General features: G+C 49.4%; 1 protein-coding gene across 2 annotated transcripts in view; it reads right to left on the minus strand.

The window, feature by feature from the left end:
- ATG16L2 (autophagy related 16 like 2) overlaps positions 1-21,190 on the minus strand; it is a 586,089-nt gene that overhangs the window by 249,405 nt on the left and 315,494 nt on the right. For both annotated transcript variants that reach the window (XM_078658598.1, XM_078658597.1), the window contains exon 9: positions 11,037-11,139. In XM_078658598.1, the coding sequence (XP_078514724.1) occupies positions 11,037-11,139 (103 nt within the window). The remainder of the gene's footprint in view (positions 1-11,036; positions 11,140-21,190) is intronic.

Genomic DNA, 21,190 nt, shown 5'->3' on the forward strand with positions numbered 1-21,190 from the left:
GAAGCTGGGATTTTTCTATCTGAAACTCATGATAACTTGAGAAGAGTATTTTCCAAAGCCACTTTTACATTCTGGAACGCATCACTATCTTCAGATAAGTATTCTAAGAACACAAATGTGCAAAGGAAGTGAATTTGAACATTTATATTTGGAGACTATTTGATTTGATACGGTGAGAGCTAGAAACAAAACAAGGACTATAATTTAAAGGCATTTCTGAGGAATTGTTTCTCTGTGCATTCGGATCTGTGTGACATGACTTTATGCATAGGATCCTTAAGGCTCATGACGTTTGTAATACTTACAGTGTGCTTATTGTGTTTAAGGTATTGATAATTTAAGAAGGATACTTACTTTAATCAGCAAAACAATAAAATACTAATTTGTGGTTTCATTCTACAGAAGTCCCAACCAGAAATTCATACTAAATGCATCTAACGTTGAAAGTGTAACAACAGCTAAATGTAGCACTTACTATATTAATAGTGATACAAGGATAGGCTACTATATACCCTGGACATTAAATTCCTATCTTTGATTTCACGCATATCAAATGTTTCACTTCAGAAGAGCGTTTAGAACATAGAGATCATTTGAAAGTATATTGTTGCCTATATATTTACGTCAAGAATTTGACACAGAGTAATTATTGGGCACTGACAGTCTTATTCATTTTAGATAACCACTATGTCAAGTGGAAATTCATTCCCAGCAGAACTAACAAGTCAGAGTGGCAGTCCTTTTTTTATCCATTCTCTTTTTCCCCAGATCTACAGCTAACTTTAATACTGCAACTGTGCTGGGTTAGAAGTGATTATAGATTGTACATCAATCCCAATGGGTATGGACTACAAGGTTAGGGCTTTCTGGCAGAAACAAGTATCCTCACACTGCCTGACCTTAAACAGACAGTGAGATAGCTGACAAGGCAGAGATTGGGCAGGAGTCCCATTTGTATGAATGTCTATAGGATTTTAGACTTTCGGAGATGTCTAACTAAAAAATCAGAGGAGCACAGGTGTACACTGATAATTTAGCTGCATATTAGGAGAAACATCCAATTCCATTTAGGTTCCTTGGTCCAATACCAAGAGTCAAACAAAAAGGGAGACTCAAAAATTTGTGGTAATGGTGGGAGATGTGCGCTCACAGAGATCGAGGAACAGAGTGGGTTGCAGCAGGTACCACATTAATATCACTATTTTCTGACAGTGTCCCTTGGTGGTACTGGCTGCTTTTGCCTTGGTTTTTGCCTTGAATATTCAGCTGTTGGTGGTGCACAATATGTTTGGTGTTGTTGATAGGCAGGATGATAGGACTGATAGGGCTGGAACTATTTGTAGCGTTGGCATCCGCCATGAAAGGAATAGGTACCTTATCCGCGGTCTCTTCTAAAAGTTGTTTTCTGTGCTTACGTGTTCCTAAGGACTTCACTGTATCTGTGTCTGCCTTGATGGCTTGTAAAGCATTATCAATGTGTTTTTCAAAAAGTGCATTGCCACCAAAAGTCATGTCTAAAATCTTGGCTTGTACCTCAGGATGGAAAGTTGTTGCTTTAAGCTGGCATCTAAGAACCTCTGTGCATGCTTGCTGACAAAACCTCAGCTAGCGCAATCGATGATTTTGGAAGCAGATTGTTCTTCCAGCATTATCTTTCATGCTTCCTACTTCTGGTCATCCAGCGGAAGGTCCAGACATGGTGCGATATCCAACCACATCTGGTGGTCATACCTTTCCAAAATTGTTAAAGAGTTTACAGTGTGCACCGTAGTGCCTGAAATAGTGGAGAACCTTTTGCCAATTTTGTCAAGGCACCTGCCTTCTTTATCAGGTTGTGTCGTAATAGGCGCTGAAGGGTTCTTTGACCTGCACTGTGTGGCTTGGGTTATTACAGAGTGTGGCATTGGGTGTCCTACCAAACATTGGCAATCCTGGAAAGGACTGCCGTCACCGTAGCTGGTGTTTTAATTATTTCTATACCTTTTTCCCAAATATAATGAATCAGAGGGATTATAATCTCTGTCTTCCTTGACCGCTCCTTAAAATCGTAAAGAACATAGACTGCTTGACTGTCATTGGAAGTTAAAATTGCGTAGCTGCCCTCTCCATGAGGTGTGAAAACTACCTATATCCTCCAGTTGTGAACCTGCTGGTTGAGGAGCTGGGAGGAATGGTGTGGCAATAAGATATTCACCCTACTTGTTGGCAGCTGGATGGGTGCCCCGAGGTTCTCCTTCCTCCCCGTCAGAATCGGAGGAAGATGCATCCTGTCTTGGTGGCATGGCAATGTTTGAAGCCGGCGTCATTCGAGGCATGGGAGGAAGCATACGAGGTGGAGATGCTGGAGGAGGCGGTGGTGTTGCTCTCTCATGAAAAGGAAAATGTATATTTTGGTCCTGCAACATTGCTTACAAGTATTGTACTAAGGCCACTTGAAGCTGGACCATGGGTTCATGAGTAGGACCCATATATAGCAGAAATTAGCCTCTGTAACGCTGATAATTAAATTCTTGCTCAGAATAGGCTGATTATTCCTGCTCCTCATCATCCTCATCCTTGTGATACTTCACATGGAGCGGTGATGGGCTATTAGCTGGTCCAAAAGATCCATCATCTGATACTTGTAAGTCAAATAAGTTACTAGGGGGTAAACAAGATATTTGTGTTGGGTCCTGTAGAAAATGTCTTGCCTACGGTGTTGTTGACAGTGCCAAATCCAGTGTGAGGTGCAGAGTTAAAGGCCTTCTCGATTTCAACATCGGCGTCGTCGACGAATTCTACGTCGACTGTGGTGAAAATGATGCTGACGGTGAGACGATGGTTATCGACAACGCGGTTGTCATCTTCAACGTTGTAGACGTGCTCGTCCTCGACAAGGTGGTTGTTGTAGACGGTGTGGTGCTTGTCGCTGTACAGCCACCAACGGTGCAGTCTTTGTCGACAAAGGAGAAGTGACCGTCGTCAAAGATTTTTGGCGTGTAGATGTCGATGATGGTTTCAAAGGCGTTGCCGTCATCATCAAGGACTTCATGGTGAGCGTGCTCTTTATTATGGAAGAGTCAGAGGAAGATTTTGCAGGTTTGTTTTTTTTAAACAATTTTTATTGACAGATTGCACACAAGGCGCAGCACTCCATTCTCCGGAGGAACTGCAAGCAGGAAAGCATCATTTAGTGGGAAGCAATCTATACAATAGTTTAAACAGAACATTCACCCCACCGCCCACACACAACACCCCCCCACCACCAACTCCCCCCACCCGGATCCCACCCTAACCCCTTGCACAAAGTCATCGCGTTCCTGAAAAAGGAGAAGTTCACACATAGCATCCAATGTACACACTCCCTCACCCATGGCCCCATCACACCAGTCCCGTAGCATCGTCTTGTTGCACTGGTGGCTCCAACCACAGCCCCCTATAATCTGCCCATCGCTTCCATATTTTATAGTGTTTCCTAGGGCAGCCCCTGGCCTCAAAAACAGGACGCTCCAGCCCCATACAGAAGTCGAGGCCCTTCTTCCACACCACTACCGGGGGGCCCTGGGATCCTTACAGGCCCGAGCCACGTCCCTCTTAGCAACAGTAAGGCCTAGAAGCAACAGATGTCTCTCATAGATGTTGCCGCCCACTTGTTCCAAGACATGTAGGAGGCCCAATTGTGGAGTACGAGGAAGGTCCCATCCCAACACTTCAGATAGGCAATCCCATACCCCTGTCCAGAACCCCGCCAAAGCTCCACAAGCCCAGACTGTGTGCAGAAAGTTGCCCACCTCCTGGCCACACCTCAAGCATTCGGGGGATTCAATCAAACCTGCCCGCCACAGTCTCTCCCTAGTGTAATAGGCTCTATGTAGGTATTTAAATTGGATGAATCGTAGGCGTATGGCAATAGCCGCAACTCTTGGGGCTTCCAGAGCTTCCCTCCAATCTTCCTCCGCTAGTGCACCCACATCCCCTTCCCAAGAGTCCCGCAGCTTGTCAAGAGAGGGGGAGCTATGTGTAACCAATGTCCGATAGATGCGGGATATTTTCTTGTCTTCTAAATCCCCCATAAATACCTTAGCTTCTAGTGGGCTAAATTTGGGCAAGGAGTCTAGGCCTTCTAAGCTAGGTGTAATGGCATGACGGAACTGCAAGTATTTAAAGAACTGGGTTTGAGGTATGCCGTACTCCTCACTAAGCTCTTGAAATGATTTAAGGGTCGTGCCTTTCAGAACATGACCCAACGCCGAGACTCCGATCAAATCTCACCCGCGAAATCCCTGCAAGGACGCCAGAGCCGGTAACCTACCATTCTGCCAGAGTGGGGTTTCTCCAGTTAACTTGTTCCACCATCCCATACGGCGCAGCGCCTGCCGCCAAATCCGAAAGACCACCTGGGTGGCCACGGGCAACCTCTTCCTCAACCTAGCCGAGTATAGGATTGTGTGTAGGGTGTCAGGTTCCATTAAATACCTCTCAAGGGCATACGCCGGGTCCCCCCTGTCCCCATACCACCACTCGTTCAATATCAAAATATGAGATGCTTGGTAATAGGACAAAATATCGGACGTCGCCAATCCTCCGCAATATGTCGATAGGAAACAGGTGCGCAACACCACTCTCACAGCACCCCCCGCCCACAGGAATTGCCCCAGCGCCGAGTTAACTTGCCGAAACCACTGTGGTGAAATAGGGTAAGGGTGGTTCGGCAATTGGTACAGCAGGCGTGGAAGGGCAACCATCTTGAAAATGGCCGAACGGCCGTAAATATTAAGGGGCATACGGGACCACGTTTTCATCTCAGACCGGACCCGGTCCCAGACTGGCACTACATTGCACTCCCAGGAGACCGCAGGCAGATCCGTCAAAAACACACCCAAATACTTAAGGCCCCCCGCTGCTACCTGCAACGTGGACGCCCAGGATCCTAGACCTGTGCGGTCTCCCAGCACCCATAGTGTGGATTTACGTACGTTTAAATGGAGCCCCGACACTTCCCCAAAAATCTGCATTATCTCCAAAACTCTTGGTCCCGACCTATTCAGATCTGTAAGGAAGAACAGGACGTCATCCACATAAAGCGCGATTCTATCCGACGGTCCTGTCTCCCACTCAAAGCCTCGCATCTGTGCGTCTATGCGTATCCACGCCGCTAGTGGCTCCATAGGAAGGGCGAACAGATACGGTGAGAGGGGGCACCCCTGTCGAGTGCCCCGTCCAATGGGAAAGGCAGTGGACGTCGCCCCTGCTACTCTCACCGAAGCCGTCAAGTCAGTATACAACAGCTTCAGGTACGATAGAAAGTGGGGCCCAAAATTAAGGTGGGAGAGGAGTGCAAGTAGATAGACCCAGCTTAAAGAGTCGAAAGCTCTGTCTATATCGGCCAGCAGAAGCACCGCCTGAGTCCCAGCGCCCTGAATCGCCTCCACCGCAACATGTGCGCGCCTAATATTGTGTCTCGTCGTTCTACGGGGCATAAACTCAGCCTGATCTGGGTGGATCAGCTCCGCTATATGGGGGAGGAGTCGATAGGCGAGCGCCTTGGCCAATATTTTTGCTTCAACATTTAGGAGAGATATGGGTCGATATGACTCATGTCTATCCGGGGGCCTCCCAGGCTTGCAGAACACCACTATTTCGCATTGCCTCAAATTCGCCGGTAAGACGGCCGCATTCCCTGGCAGCTTCCAATGCCCCTTTATAATGCGTACCTAATTGAAGGTGGTATTTCCTGAAGAAATCACTCTGGAACCCATTAGGCCCGGGGGCCTTTCCGGTGTTGATCTCCCGGAGAGCCGTCCCCAACTCCTCAGCTGACAGGGGAAGGTAGAGACGTTCCCGCACCTCATCCGACAGCGCCCGTGGCGGGAGGTCCGCGATACATTTATCAACCGCTACTGCAGGGAGAGACTCCCGCGGGGCATACTGAGTAGCATAGTATCACGCAAAACTGTCCGCTAACTCCCCCGGGGACCAGGTTGAGTCTCCAGCCTCATCCCTGAGTCCCGGCAATGCCTGCGCCTGGAAAACTCTCCGACAGAGCCTATACAACATCGTACTTGACTTGTCGCCCCATTGATATATCCTGCTCTGCGTCGCCAACCACACCTGCCGAGCCTCATCAAGTAGTAAGGACGCATAAGACTGCTGTGCCAGTAATAATTGTCCCACTTCTCTGTCCTCCCTAGCCGCACTGCATCGCTCCTCTAGCTCCTGTACTTGCGCCGGGGCTGCCCCCAGGTTCTCCCTTCGCTTCCTACGGGCCGCCGCATACCAGGCGATGTCCACCCCACGAAGCGTGAGCTTCAGAGCCTCCCAGAGTGTCACGACGTCCGTTACCGATCCAACATTGTCTTCCCAATAATGGGCTATGGCCTCTCCCATGTGCCTCTGGTAGTCGTCCTGCTGTAGATGCCATGTGGATAGGTGCCATCGGAAGGGCTGCCGCCCCTTGTCTAGCGAAAGGTCAACGGTGACCGGGGAGTGGTCCGAAAGACCCCGTGGCAATATGGACGCTGAGACCACTCTCCCTACCATTCCTTGGGGGATGAATATGTAGTCAAGTCTAGAGAACGATTTATGTACCGCCGAAACATATGTATATTCCCGACTATGTGTATGGTGATAGCGCCACGTGTCCACCCAGCCCATCCCCCGCACCATATCTCCCAGTTTAGTGGGCGTGTCTGCAACCTGTCCACCCCCGGGCCTACAACGATCTATCCAGCAATCCATGACATCATTCCAGTCGCCCCCGACCACCGCCACAACCTCAGGAATTTAGGCCCATACTGTAAACAGCTTTTCTACCAGCGACCACTGCATTGGGGGAGGGGCATACACACTTCCAAACACCATGGATTCCTCACCAACCATTCCTTTGATAAACACATAGCGACCTTGTGGATCAACCCACTGCGTCGAGTGGACATAGGACACCCTGCGGTGCACCAAGATAGCCACCCCTCGGGAGCCCCTCGCGAACCCAGCATGGTAAACCTGCTGGTACCCGTATCGCTGCAGGCTAAGTGTTTTGGTACCCAGCAGATGCGTCTCCTGCAGTAACAGGATATCTGTTCTTTCCTTTTTCCCCAACCTCAGAACTGCACCCCTCTTCAGCTTATCAAGCATACCCCTTACATTCCAGCTCATGATCCGTACAGACGCCCTGGGAGCAACCGGCCTGTGATCATCAACCGCCATCCAGGTGCATGTAAATCAAGGGCCTAGATGTCGGGCATTGCGGACGTGTACATATCAATTGTGAAGAACTTAGAGACATTGTGCATTGTGGACCAAACCCGCCCACCCCCACAGCACCCCCCTCCCCCCCAAACACCCAGCACCCCAACCCACTCCCACAACCACTCCCCCTCCCCCCCACCCCATTCCTCAGCAAAGTTGAAGTACCTGTCGCGGTATGGATCGTCGCCCGCCCCCAACGGGAGGCCGGCAACCATCCATCCCAATGGATCCCCATGAACTACCCACTCAAAATCCCAACCCCTCCCCCCCCCCCCCCTGAAGAACTAACTTACTGAACCTGGGGAATGCGTCCGCCCAGAACACTGCCCCCCACCCCCACCCATATTCGTCCCATGTCAACCAAAGTACTGTTACTTGAAAAATTGTCTTGATGGTCGTTCCATGTGGCCTCGTATATTCAGCCGGGATTCTCCCATCTTCTTATGCCCCACAGACGTAGATATGCACCAAGGTGTGTTCCATACAGGACCAGTGTTCAAGGATCCTCTGCCGGAGGGTCGGAGGACGCCGCCCCCGGTCCAGCTTCTCTCTGGAATTAGAGCGTCGTTTAGGCCTGGATCTCCAGTTGCTTTTGCTCCGCAATCGGCGGGGGGTGTGCGTCGGCGCAGCACTGGACGAAGAGTCAGAGTCTCGGCCTGGCGGCATATGCACTCTCACCTTCACAGTCTCGTCCGTCCAATTAAATACTTCCTCCGGGAGTTAAAGAAAAGAGTACGGGATTGATAGACCACTCGCAGGCGGGCCGGGTACAATAAGGCGTAGGGGAGCTTGAGATCCCGCAGGCGCGCCTTGGCAAGCCGTGAAGGACTGTCTCTGTTGCTGCACAAGCCTGGTGTAGTCCGGGAAGATTAGGATTTTCTGGTTATCACACACGAGGGGCTCCATCGCCCGTGCTTGTCGCAGGATAGTGTCCCGATTATGATAATTCAGAAGTCTGGCAATCACTGACCGGAGGTGGGATCCCACCGGTGGCCTTTGGATAAGAGCCCTGTGCGCCCGTTCTATCACAAAGCAGCGTGAGAGGGAATCCGGCGGTAGCCAGCTCTCAAGCCACTGTGTCAGGAATCTCTCCATATTATCTTTCTCGCAGCCTTCCGGGAATCCAACAAATCTTAGGTTGTTCCGCCGAGCCCGCCCTTCCGCATCTTCTGCCCGGAGCGCTAGACCCTTCTGGATTCCTTCCATACTGGCCACCTTCCGCTTCAGGGTCGCCACATTGTCCTCCACTCCCGAAATTCTGGTCTCAGCCTCTGTGATACGGGCCACGGCATTTCATAGGTCTTGGCGCAGTAGCGTGACATCCGCCCCTACTGCCCCTATCTTCGCATCCAACATATCCCTGGATTGGGTTATCGCCGCCATAAGTGCCGCATTATCTGGTCCCGGTGCCTGTTGGCCCCCTGAAGTTCCAGCACCCCCACTCGGTCCCGTGAACTTGTCAATGGGTCCCTGCTTTAGGGCCCCCCTCCAGTGCCACCTCTGGTCATCGCTGACTGCGTCAGGGATATCTATTACCTATGGCTCGTGACACCCTATCCGGTGCCTCCGAGAGGGGGTCTCTCCCAAGGTCGCACTATGTGTCCAGGGTATGAGCCGGACCAAGCATGTCCAAAGGTCACACTCTGGGCCGCCTAGGTTACAACCAGTCGCCGTTGCCAAAAACTGCTCAGTGTCACACCACCGTGCCTCTCACCTCCAGGCCCCGGCCGCAGCCGCCAACCACTCCACTCGGTTCACTCCCAGATTGTTGTGGAGAGTGTGACTCCTCCTCAGGTCCAGCGCTGTGCACCCGCCGTGACGTCGCGCGTCCAGGGCCCAGATTAGATGGGGGTCCAGCGCCCCACCGCCGGGTCTGCCTCACCTGCGGCCGCTGCAACCCCCCGGACCGGGCCCCACGCGGACCAGCCCTACGTCAATGATGGCACCCCCGGATGTCTTGCCAATCCAACTGGCAGGGGGTGAGTTACGCCTTCGGCCCTGTGCACTCTGCACACACCCTAGCCAGTGCCGTGGCCCGATCTGACCACCAATTGAGGGTATTGCTGGCCTCCCTGTCCTAGAACACTGCAATGGCGCAGAGCGGGGTCTCCGGGGCGGGGCTGTGTCCCAGATGCCCCCACCTGTTATCAGGAGGACCTCCGGTTGGTGGCCCGCAGACCAGCACGGGTAGGGCAAAAAGGATATGTCAGAGGCGGCTGGGCCAGTCCACGCCAGCCACCCCGCTTCCCTGCTGTGGCCAGGTCTTGAGGCACCCGTCGATACCGTCGCGGTCCGATTCGACCGCCGGGAGGGGCCAAGTGCGCACCCCAGGATAGCTCACCTCCGTGTCCTGCGACCGGACGCCCCCAGGGAAGGCCGCCTCCAATCCCAGCTCCCAGGTCACCAAAATTGAGTCCCCGGCTCCACATGGACGTCTAGGCCGCACCTCCGCGTTGCCCCCAGGACCGGACCCTCGGCCATCGCTGTGAGCTGCTCTCCGTTGCCCACAGTCAGTGGGGGCCGATCCGTATCACCAAAGCACCCCTAGCGCCGATGTAGGGCCGGTGGCAGCCGCCTCTCACCATCTGCTCCCCCGCTGCCGCTGCCGCCGGGACCCGCAAAACTCGTGGTCCCCGGCGTCACGTTGCGGCGCAGGCCTCACTGTGTCGGGTTTTGGACCTCCGGCCCCCGAAGCACACCGTCCGCCGGAATCGCACACAGGGCTTGTCGCCGCTTTCCGCCACAGGAATACCGCACCGGGGCACCTCAGGGTGGGGGAGGAAAGGATATTTAGGCGGATATTCGGCCGGCGGGACGGAGCTCGTCTAGGCTGCGTCCGCCACGCTGGCTGCCTTGGCCACGCCCCCCGATTTTGCAGGTTTTAAGGCCAAAACAGACGATGGAGGGTGAGATTTTATTTCAGAAGGAGCTGAAAGATTTCCTTTTTGTGAGGAGCTTTTGGGAGACGCTGTGGTGTGTCTTTTTAAAAGCTTTACGACCTTGTGGTGGCCCTTGGAAACTTTTCATCTTCCTCTTTGATTTTTCATGAGAGGTGTTAGAGCTTGCACTATCTTCCTCCTCAGAGATAGCATCAGTCTTGGTTTTATGTGCTTGCACCCATTATACCAACCTCCCCTCTCTATCCTTGAGGGTTTTGGTTGAAAAGGTTCTACTAATTTTGCAGTCCTTTACATTATGATGCGGATATATGCATTAAATATAATTTTTATGAGGATCCTCGGCATGGAGCCTCTTCTTACCACAAGATCCACATGATCTGAAGAATCCTTTCTTAGAAGATTCCAACATGGTATCATGGTAAAGTTGAAGAGAAAACTGAAGAAACTGAGCACAGCTGAGAGAGACTCCCTCTCACACGACATGCGGTAGAAACTCTCTTAGGAGTGTTCTACATGGCCCGTCACCTGATTGGTTATGGTTCAAGTTTGTTCCTTCTTACAAAAACATATAAAGGATATAGATATGATATTGCAGTGACTAATTATTGCATTTTACTCAATGGTTATGTCTTTTACTGCTTTATAAAGATAAAGTGGGTCTCCCACTTCGACTACGGGGATGATTCAAGCATACAAATCTATGAGAGACACAATATTGGAGAACTGGTGTGTGGACAATAAAGTAAAAAATGCATGTAGGTTCAGTGGATGTGTGGCTGGGTGCATGGACCCCATAACTTACTTTCCCTGTCCAGTGGCTACCTGACACACTTACTTTCAGTCAGCGGAGCAAAGAAAAGAGACATAGTTATGCGTGTTCAATGTTGTAAGACCAAAAACGGTTCTCACCAAGACACAGAGAGCTCTAGAGGGCACTCGGGAAAGGACACAGATGGGCAAGGGCTGGTATCGCTCTTCACTGTAACTGCACATAGAGTTTGATCTTGGTTTTCTAAAAAGAAATAGGAAGAGGCATGAAAGGTCAATGATAAGAGATCACAAGGAAGGGCAATAACCCAAATTATAAATAAGGAAGTAAGATGCATGGTATGCTCAGCTTAACTCAAACCAATACACATATCTGTGCTCACACACGTTCACAAAGACACCAACAAGCACATTTTAAGGCAGAGAGTGGTTCAATTAGGAAGGAAGCAGTGACTAGTCTAAATAAAACAAGAGAGAACCTGACCATGACTTAGGTATTAGGTTCATGGCTTATTAATATCCCACTATGCACTGCACCTGTCAGACCTAGTTAAGATACAAAGGAAGTTCTTACACAGACTCTCCAGGTGGTAATTGACTCCGATATCTTGTTTTAAGTAATGATTGTGAGAAAATTCATAGCTAGAATATTGACCACCACAATGTCGAAAAAATATGTACACATAGGTAAGTATGGATTTGCTATTCCTATCTAATTTGTGTATATATATATATATATATATATATATATATATATATATATATATATATATATATATATATATATATATATATATATATGTATGTATATATATATATATATACTTCACCAATTTTAAAAAACACGCAGCACTCTCCCAAGTTGGTGCAAATAACTGTTTATTTTACATTAGCAGAGCCATTCCTCCTCCTTCACCTACGCGTTTCACCCTGCTGGGCTTGATCACAGTGCAACAAAACATTAGTCCCTCCACTGTTTCTGTATTTTATACCAAAGACCCATTAGACACATTATGGTGCATTCTGGGTTGGGTAGTTCTGACTATTTCTTCACCCAATTTGTGTAATAAAACTTTATTTGTTCAACGCGCTGTTGTCTGCCACACAACCAATCCTCATTGGGGTTACCATTAAGGCCCAACATTTTTTGTGGGTAATCTCTTTAGGACGATACAAGAATATTTATGATTTTATATGTCTCTTTTAGACACATTAACTGTCTTAGTGACTGTATTCCAATCAATGGAGATTCTTTTTTTAGAGACAGTTTTTCCCAATTTTTTGTCAGCGACTAGTGCGTCTTCTTAACAACCTCTCTGTTCTAGTTTATTCCATTATTCCAGCTCAGTGCCTTAGTTTTCACTCGTTGTTGAGGATCAGTGCCTCAGTCCTCTCCCCACTTAAGTTCTTTACAATGCCTTTCCCTTTAAAATGTGCTTCTATTTTCTTTGTCAGTTTACATCATATCTCTCACCATCAATATCCATTGTACTTTTAGTCTTTCATAGATGTATATACATCTCTTCGTCCCCATTTAGCCCTGTTGGGAACTTGGTCCTGAATCTGATGATAAGTTTTGATTCTAATCTCTGGAGTTTGAGGGTTCGATTCCCCCCTCTCTCATGTACAGGTAACGTCGCTAATACAAAAAAGTTGTTTGTTTACCTTGAAACGCGTTGGCACTCCAATGCAATGTGGAACGAAAAGGCAGGCCGGTCCAGATGGCTTTCCATTTGCCACGCCCAGGGAGGCAGGTGTTATAATGAAGGTGTGCGCGTCTCAATGTGCTTACAGTTGATGTGAACTAGACGCCGCAGAGGAAGGGACAATGAGTTCCCGAAACGCGTCCGGCGTATGAACTTTGTCTGATGAAAGCTGCTGTTTTAATATTGTGCTTGCAGGCTGCCGCTTAAACAACGAGAGTTAATTTTTCTTCGAGTGGCCTTTCTCGCATGGGAATCCTGCAATGGTGGATTTATAACACTTGATCTCGGTCGTGAAATGAGGCCAGCCGTGGAAGAAGCGAAACCTTTCAAGTACTGAAGTGTGTTTGAACAATAGGAACGAGGAAGGAGCTGGCGCTATTGCAGGGTAGCGTCCGCTTTCTCGGATTGACAGCCACAGAGCAGAGCACAGGATCACAATTGTATGTCATCCACCTACTTGGGAATGAATTGAGTTTTATTTGGAACTATTTGGCACACACCCACAGGGGTGAAGAACCGGCGCACTACGAGGTCCAGAGGGCTTTCCATTTGCCACGCCCAGGGAGGCAGGTGTTATAATTAAGGTGTGCACGTCACAATGTGCTTACAGTTGCTGTGAACTAGACGCCACAGAGGAAGAGACAATGAGTTCCCGAAACGCGTCCGGCGTATGAACTTTGTCTGATGAAAGCTGCTGTTTTAATTTTGTGCTTGCAGGCTGCCAATTAAACAAGAGTTAATTTTTCTTCGAGTGGCCTTTTTCGCATGGGAATTCTGCAATGGTGGATTTATAACGGCTGATATCGGTCGTGAAATGAGGCCCACCACGGAAGAAGCGAATCCTATCAAGTACTGAAGTGTGTTTGAACAATAGGAACGAGGAAGGAGCTGGCGCTATTGCAGGGTAGCGTCCGCTTTCTCGGATTGACAGCCACAGAGCAGAGCACAGGACCACAATTGTATGTCATCCACCTACTTGGGAATTAATTGAGTTTTATTTGGAACTATTTGGCACACACCCACAGGGGTGAAGAACCGGCGCACTACGAGGTCCAGAGGGCTTTCCATTTGCCACGCCCAGGGAGGCAGGTGTTATAATTAAGGTGTGCACGTCACAATGTGCTTACAGTTGCTGTGAACTAGACGCCGCAGAGGAAGGGACAATGAGTTCCCGAAACGCGTCCGGGGTATGAACTTTTCTGATGAAAGCTGCTGTTTTAATTTGTGCTTGCAGGCTGCCAATTAAACAACAAGAGTTAATTTTTCTTTGAGTGGCCTTTTTTCGCATGCGAATCCTGCAATTGTGGATTTATAACGGCTGATATCGGTCGTGAAATGAGGCCCGCTGCGGAAGAAGCGAATCCAATCAAGTACTGAAATGTGTTTGAACAATAGAAATGAGGAAGGAGCTGGCGCTACTGCAGGGTAGCGTCGGCTTTCTCGGATTGACAGCCACAGAGCAGAGCACAGGATCACAGTTGTTATTCTGGCGAGAGCGCGTTTCACGCAGCGCTTGTTTGTGGCAGCTCCTCTGTTTTTAACCTACCTGTTTTGCCTATTTGGGTTAAATATTATTTTTTCACTTACCCCCTGATTTTAAATCGCCTGGCCTCTTACACCCCCTCCTCTGTCCCCTCACTCGCACTCTAATTGTGGAAGCACCGCGCTTTGCGGGTCCTTTGCCCTAACTTGTGGCGGCCATCTTGGGTGAGTGGGGCAGCGCGTGTGGAAGTCCTTCCTCGATCTCTGGAGGAAAGTATTTAGGTAGGCAGTTCCTGGCTGCTCGTTCTATTCTGGCGAGAGCGAGTTTCACGCAGCGCTTGTTTGTGGCAGCTCCTCTGTTTTTAACCTACCTGTTTTGCCTATTTGGGTTAAATATTATTTTTTCACTTACCCCCTGATTTTAAATCGCCTGGCCTCTTACACCCCCTCCTCTGTCCCCTCACTCGCACTCTAATTGTGGAAGCACCGCGCTTTGCGGGTCCTTTGCCCTAACTTGTGGCGGCCATCTTGGGTGAGTGGGGCAGCGCGTGTGGAAGTCCTTCCTCGATCTCTGGAGGAAAGTATTTAGGTAGGCAGTTCCTGGCTGCTCGTTCTATTCTGGCGAGAGCGCGTTTCACGCAGCGCTTGTTTGTGGCAGCTCCTCTGTTTTTAACCTACCTGTTTTGCCTATTTGGGTTAAATATTATTTTTTCACTTACCCCCTGATTTTAAATCGCCTGGCCTCTTACACCCCCTCCTCTGTCCCCTCACTCGCACTCTAATTGTGGAAGCACCGCGCTTTGCGGGTCCTTTGCCCTAACTTGTGGCGGCCATCTTGGGTGAGTGGGGCAGCGCGTGTGGAAGTCCTTCCTCGATCTCTGGAGGAAAGTATTTAGGTAGCCATGCTGACGCGCAGCGGGTACGCGCTGCGGGGACACCGTACTGATGCCGAAGTTACGCCAGAGTTCAGCCCGTCTGTGCCCGTCCGGGCCCAGACGGGCTCAGGGCTGGTCCCTATGCAAGATCTGCTGGAGCCACAACGCTCGCGTATCAGGTATGGCAGGGAAGACCTCATGTCACGCCGGACTCGCCACCCGACATCTTGTAAATATGCCCGGGAAGGGTCACTACCATTTCTGACGTGCAGAGCATGTAGTGTGGGTCTGGAAACGATCTCCGTTAAATCAGCGCTTTCCATCGCGCTGCTGAACTGTCGGTCGTTGCCTAGCCACGCCATTGAGATTAATTCCCTTATATTGGACCACGAGCTGGATGTGTTATTCTTAACCGAGACCTGGATCTCCTCCAGCTCGGGTCCTGATATAGTTAGAGCACTCCCCCCTGGCTATCTTATTTTACATCAGGATAGGCCTGTAGGGAGGGGAGGAGGAGTTGCTATCCTCTACAGGGACTCATTAGTCTGTAAGGTCCAGGAGGGAGGGGTGAGCGATTGCGAGAGCCTTCAGTTCTCTCTTCGCCTATCCCCTACCGCATCTCTGGCGGGTTTGCTTATCTATCGACCTCCGGGCGCTCTGGGTAACTTTCTCAATTCCCTCTTGGAAACTACTGCTCTCCTTGCCTCGTCCACGGGTAATTTCGTTATGTTAGGCGATTTCAACATTCACCTGGACGACCCTCTCAATCCCCTGGGAGTAGATCTGCTAGGTGATCTCAAAGCTTTTGGGATTTACCTCGCCAATTCGGGTGCTACTCATGTTAAGGGCCATCTGCTGGACCCTTTACTCTCCAATTTAGTGGGCCTCAGTGCATTCCCGTCGATGGCTTTACCCTGGACAGACCACTTTATGGTATCTGCCCAGTGGCAGTTTGATATTTCAGCTGCGCTGGCCCCTAGGGCCTCCATCTTGAATAGAGCCTGGTCTAGGCTCCCATTGAACACCTGGGCGGCATATTTGGAGGCGTCACGACCTCCCCCGGGGTTCAATCCTCTTGCTGCGGACGAGAACCTTAACATCTGGTTCACCAACTCTTTGGATGCTCTCCTTCCCAAAAAAAACAACTTGTTAAGGGTAAGAGAGTAGGATCGGCACCCTGGTACACACCAGAACTGAGAACGTTAAGGAAGGGTTGCAAGAGGCGGGAGCGGTCCTGGAGGAAAGACTGGAGCGAAACGAGCCGTAGAGAATATCGGGCGGCTCTTAGTACCTACAAGTCTGCTATTCGGGTAGCTAAAACTGGATTCTTCACGGAGAGAATTGGCTCTGCGGCCAACTCCTCGAAGGAATCGTTTAGGGTCATCAAAGAACTGTTGAAAGCTCCCGAACCTCAGGTCACTCACGAGGACCCACGTGAGAAATGCTCAGAGCTGGCCACCTTCTTTAAAACCAAAATAGATAACATCCTTGCCTCCCTTCCTCCACTAACCGAGGACGTTTCCTCGTGGGATAGTCCAGGGTTTCAATCCAGGGTGCGTCCGGTGGAACTGGATTCTCTTGGTCCGGTTACTGTGGAAGAAGTTCTCACAGTCTTAACATCTATGAAAAGTGGCTCTCCTAAAGATCCTGCTCCCATGAAATACCTTAAGCAGGTGGCTCATACCATCGGCGGGCCGGTGACGGACCTCATAAATCTGTCTTTTGCCCAAGGAGTAGTACCCCCTAGTTGGAAAGGTGCGGTCGTGAAGGCCCTTTTAAAGAAGCCGAACTTGGACCCAGCCGACCTTGCCAATTTTAGGCCTATATCCCTGCTTCCCGGCATCAGTAAGGTGGCCGAGAAGCTGGTGAATAGTCGCCTCTCACGCTTTTTGGAGTCTAACGTCCTTCTGGGCAATTCTCAAACTGGGTTCCGTCCCGGTCAGGGGACCGACACCGCCTTGCTGGCAGTCGTGGAGAGTGCAAGGAGCATTTTGGATTCAGGGGGATCAGTGGCAGTGATCCTCCTGGACCTCAGTGCTGCCTTCGACACCGTAGACCATCAGGTGCTTCTCCGACGGCTGTCAGGGGTGGGGGTCTCAGGGATGGCCCTCAGGTGGTTCGTCTCCTTTTTGGAAGGCCGGTCATTTGAGGTATGGGAAGGACCGGAGAAATCATCCTCAGTACCTCTCCAGTGCGGTGTGCCACAGGGCTCTTCGTTGAGCCCTACTTTATTCAACATCTACATGGCCCCCCTGGAGAGGGTGGTACTGCCTCTGGGTATTAAGATCATCAGCTATGCTGATGATACCCAGCTGGTAGTAGGCCTCCCTCAATCGACCCACCATCCCGACCGGCTGCACACATGCCTGGAGAAGATCTTTACTTGGATGTGTAGCTCAGCCCTCAAGCTTAACGGCTCGAAGACGGAATTGATGCTGCTGGGGAACTCATCACCTTCTTTATCTCCCAGCAGCTGGCCCAGTTGTTTGGGACCCGCGCCCACCCCTAAGCAGGAGATCAAGAGCCTCGGGGTGTGGCTTGAGCAGGACCTCTCCTTTAAAACTCACGCGAAAAAGACCCCAGGCGTGTGTTTTGGCCTGCTCCGCTCAGCCCGGAAGATCTTGCCTCTACTGCCAGCAGCCTCTAGGAGGTTACTTATTCAGGGGCTTATCATCTCGCGGTTGGACTTTAGCAATGCCTTGTTTCTGGGTGCCCCGGAAGGTACACTAAATAAACTGCAGCAGGTGCAGAATGCGGCTGCTAGGCTTTTGTTGGACGTCCCAAGGCGTCAGTCTGCTCGCCCTGCACTGAAGGCGCTACATTGGCTTCCCGTCAGGGAGAGGGTTAAATTTAAGTCACTTTGTATAGCCCACAAACTTTTACAGGGGAAAGGGCCACCTATCCTTGAGGATATGGTCCAATCCTATAAGGCCCCCCGCTCTCTCCGCTCCGACCATCAATACCTGCTGCAGGTTCTGAGGGTGAGGAAAGAAAGATCTGGTGGACGTAGATTCTCCATAAAGGTGGCCACCCTGTGGAATTCCCTCCCTCTGTACCTGCGTTCGGAAGCAAGTTATTTACGTTTTCGTAAACTTCTGAAAACTTTTCTGTTCCCCGCCTGATTTCTGGTGCTGATGTGACGCTGCTATTCTCTGGATAAGCGCGGGGATGCCTTATGGTAACGAGGCGCTATATTAAAACTCGTAATAATAATAATAATAATTGTCATCCACCCACTTGGGAATGAATTGTGTTTTATTTGGAACTGTTTGGCACACACCCACAGGGGTGAAGAACCGGCGCACTAAGAGGTCCAGAGGGCTTTGCATTTGCCACGCCCAGGGAGGCAGTTGTTATAATGAAGGTGTGCGCATCACAATGTGCTTAAAGTTGCTGTGAACTAGACACCGCAGAAGAATGGACAATGAGTTCCCGAAACGCGTCCGGCGTATGAACTTTGTCTGATGAAAGCTGCTATTTTAAGTTGTGCTTGCAGGCTGCCAATTAAACAACAAGAGTTAATTTTTCTTCGAGTGGCCTATTTCGCATGGGAATCCTACAATGGTGGATTTATATTGGCTGATCTCGGTCGTGAAATGAGGCCTGCCGCGAAAGAAGCGAATCCTATCAAGTACTGAAGTGTGTTTGAACAATAGGAACGAGGAAGGAGCTGGCGCTATTGCAGGGTAGCGTCATCTTTCTCGGATTGACAGCCACAGAGCAGAGCACAGGATCACAGTTGTATGTCATCCACCCACTTGGGAATGAATTGTGTTTTGTTTGGAACTGTTTGGCACACACCCACAGGGGTGTAGAACCGGCGCGCTACGAGGTCCAGAGGGCCTTGCATTTTCCACGCCCAGGAGGCAGGTGTTATAATGACGGTGTGTGCCTCACAATGTGCTTACAGTTGCTGTGAACTAGACGCCACAGAGGAAGGGACAATAAGTTCCCGAAACGCGTCCGGCGTATGAACTTTGTCTGATGAAAGCTGCTGTTTTAATTTTGTTTGCAGGCTGCCAATTAAACAACGAGAGTTAATTTTTCTTCGAGTGGCCTTTTTCGCATGGGAATCCTGCAATGGAGGATATACACACACACAAATATATATATATATATATATATATATATATATATATATATATATGTATATATATATATATATATACACACACACTCCAAAGCTTCCCAGTGCCTGGACACACTTAAAACAGGAACACAGACTCAGAAATGTGCCATAATCAGATTTCATTTATTCATAGCTTACAATCAAAGGAACGGTGTATGCCTCAAGACGCGTTTCGGACACGAGGCTGTGTGCTTGCTCACTTGGCAAACTTGTCATGTGATCAAGCCTCCTTGGAGGCGAAACGCGTCATGGCGGCAGCGCTGACAACTATGAAATAAGATCCACTTATTTGCACCAGCAACTTTTGGGACCACTCTTCGTCATTTTGGATGGGAGCAGTTGAGTCTGCAGTGTGACGATTTCCCCCCCCCCCCCAAAAAAAAAAAATATATATATATATATCCGCAAAATCCTTAATAAACACTGGCCCTTGGTCACACATGATACCATCATTGGCAACAGTCTCCCTAAACAAGTCTCCCTTACATTCAGCAGGGCACCCTCGTTACGAGACCATTTGGTGGTAACCAATCCTGAACCTTATGTAAAATCTACCTGGTGGCAAGATAATAAGGGCTTCTACAGATGTAAGACCTGTAAAGCTTGCTTCCATGGACATAATATGAAAACCTACAAGGATGGTTTCACCAACATTCAACACTCTATCACCCAGGTCTTAACATGTAAGTCCGAATTCGCAGTGTACATCTTGGAATGCCCCTGTTCACTGAAATATGTGGGTAGCACAAAAAATGCTGTCCACATACGCATTCTCCAACACCTGCGGGCTATCACTAATGGTGACAACACCTACCCGGTGGCTCGCCATTTTAGGGAATGCCACCGAAGTGATAACACTGACCTTAAATACTGGGTGATTGGGTGATTGATTCGATCATGAGTAGCAAGAGAGGTGGAGATAGGGATGCTAGACTGAGAAAACTTGAGACCAAGTATATTTTATTGCTCAACACTAAGTCACCAGTTGGCTTGAATGTCACGGAGGACTTGTATACGTGTCTGCCTTAAGCGGGTGAATCTGGATTGCTTTATAACTATGCAGGGATCCCCGCAACAGTTCTCAACGACAGGGATCACCCGGCTGGGAGATACTGTGTGAGAACCTAGTGGGGTAGAGACCTGAGTCGAAATGTATGTTGATCTGAATGTGCTGCGACCTATATGAATTCAATTTTGAATTGTAGTACACGTATATAATATTCGGACTGTGTTGGGTCCTAAATCACAATCAGTCTGTAATTGTTATTTATAGTATTTATTCACTTCTTATTATTAAGCAGGTATATAGAAATTATTGTAGTCTTGATTGTTGAAGGGTTAGAATCAGCCGTTCCCCAACATCAGGAATTGTCACAAAAGGAACCTTTTCGGGACTTAAGTGGTATTTGTACTTCGAAGGGAATCCCGAAGGATGTTTACCTCCCTTCTCAGAGGCAGCAACAGCCGCCAAGATGTCGCTATCAATCTTGGTTTTGGATCTAGTAACTGCCGCAACTAAGTATGTAGATACTGCTGATTTCGCCGCTTCATCTGCAAGCGAATTACCGACAGCGTGGACTCCCACGCGCTGATGGCCAAGAGTATGAATTACATAAACGAGTGGTAACTTATCCTTAAGTTCCGCCACTCGAACCCAGATCATCTTATGTTTTATTGTGCTACCCTTGGAATCACGGAATTCATTCCGAATCCAAAAGAACAAGTTTTCATTGTAAGACTGGACACAGTAGTAAGAATCACTTACAACAAGAGTAGTAACACTTGGATCAGCGTACCCCAACGCTAGTAAAAGAGCACGAAGCTCTGCCAATTGTGCGGTGCAGTCGCCCAGGGGCAAGGTGTGCACTTCACTGGAAATGAACTCATCGTTCAACATAGCACCGACCACAATGGCGCATGCGTAAACGTAGGCATGTTTAGAGCCATGCGCAACCTGCGCCGAACCATCAGTGTAAATGATGCAATGGAAGTCCTCCAAAGGCCGCATAGATAGAGGGGCAGGATGAACGAACTCATACTGCAAGTACTCTTGCGACCGTAATGAGGCGTCAAAAATAAACGTGACATCTGTAGACATCAAGG

Source organism: Lissotriton helveticus, chromosome 8 (assembly GCF_964261635.1).
Source record: "Lissotriton helveticus chromosome 8, aLisHel1.1, whole genome shotgun sequence".
NCBI classification, from domain to species: Eukaryota; Metazoa; Chordata; class Amphibia; order Caudata; family Salamandridae; genus Lissotriton; species Lissotriton helveticus.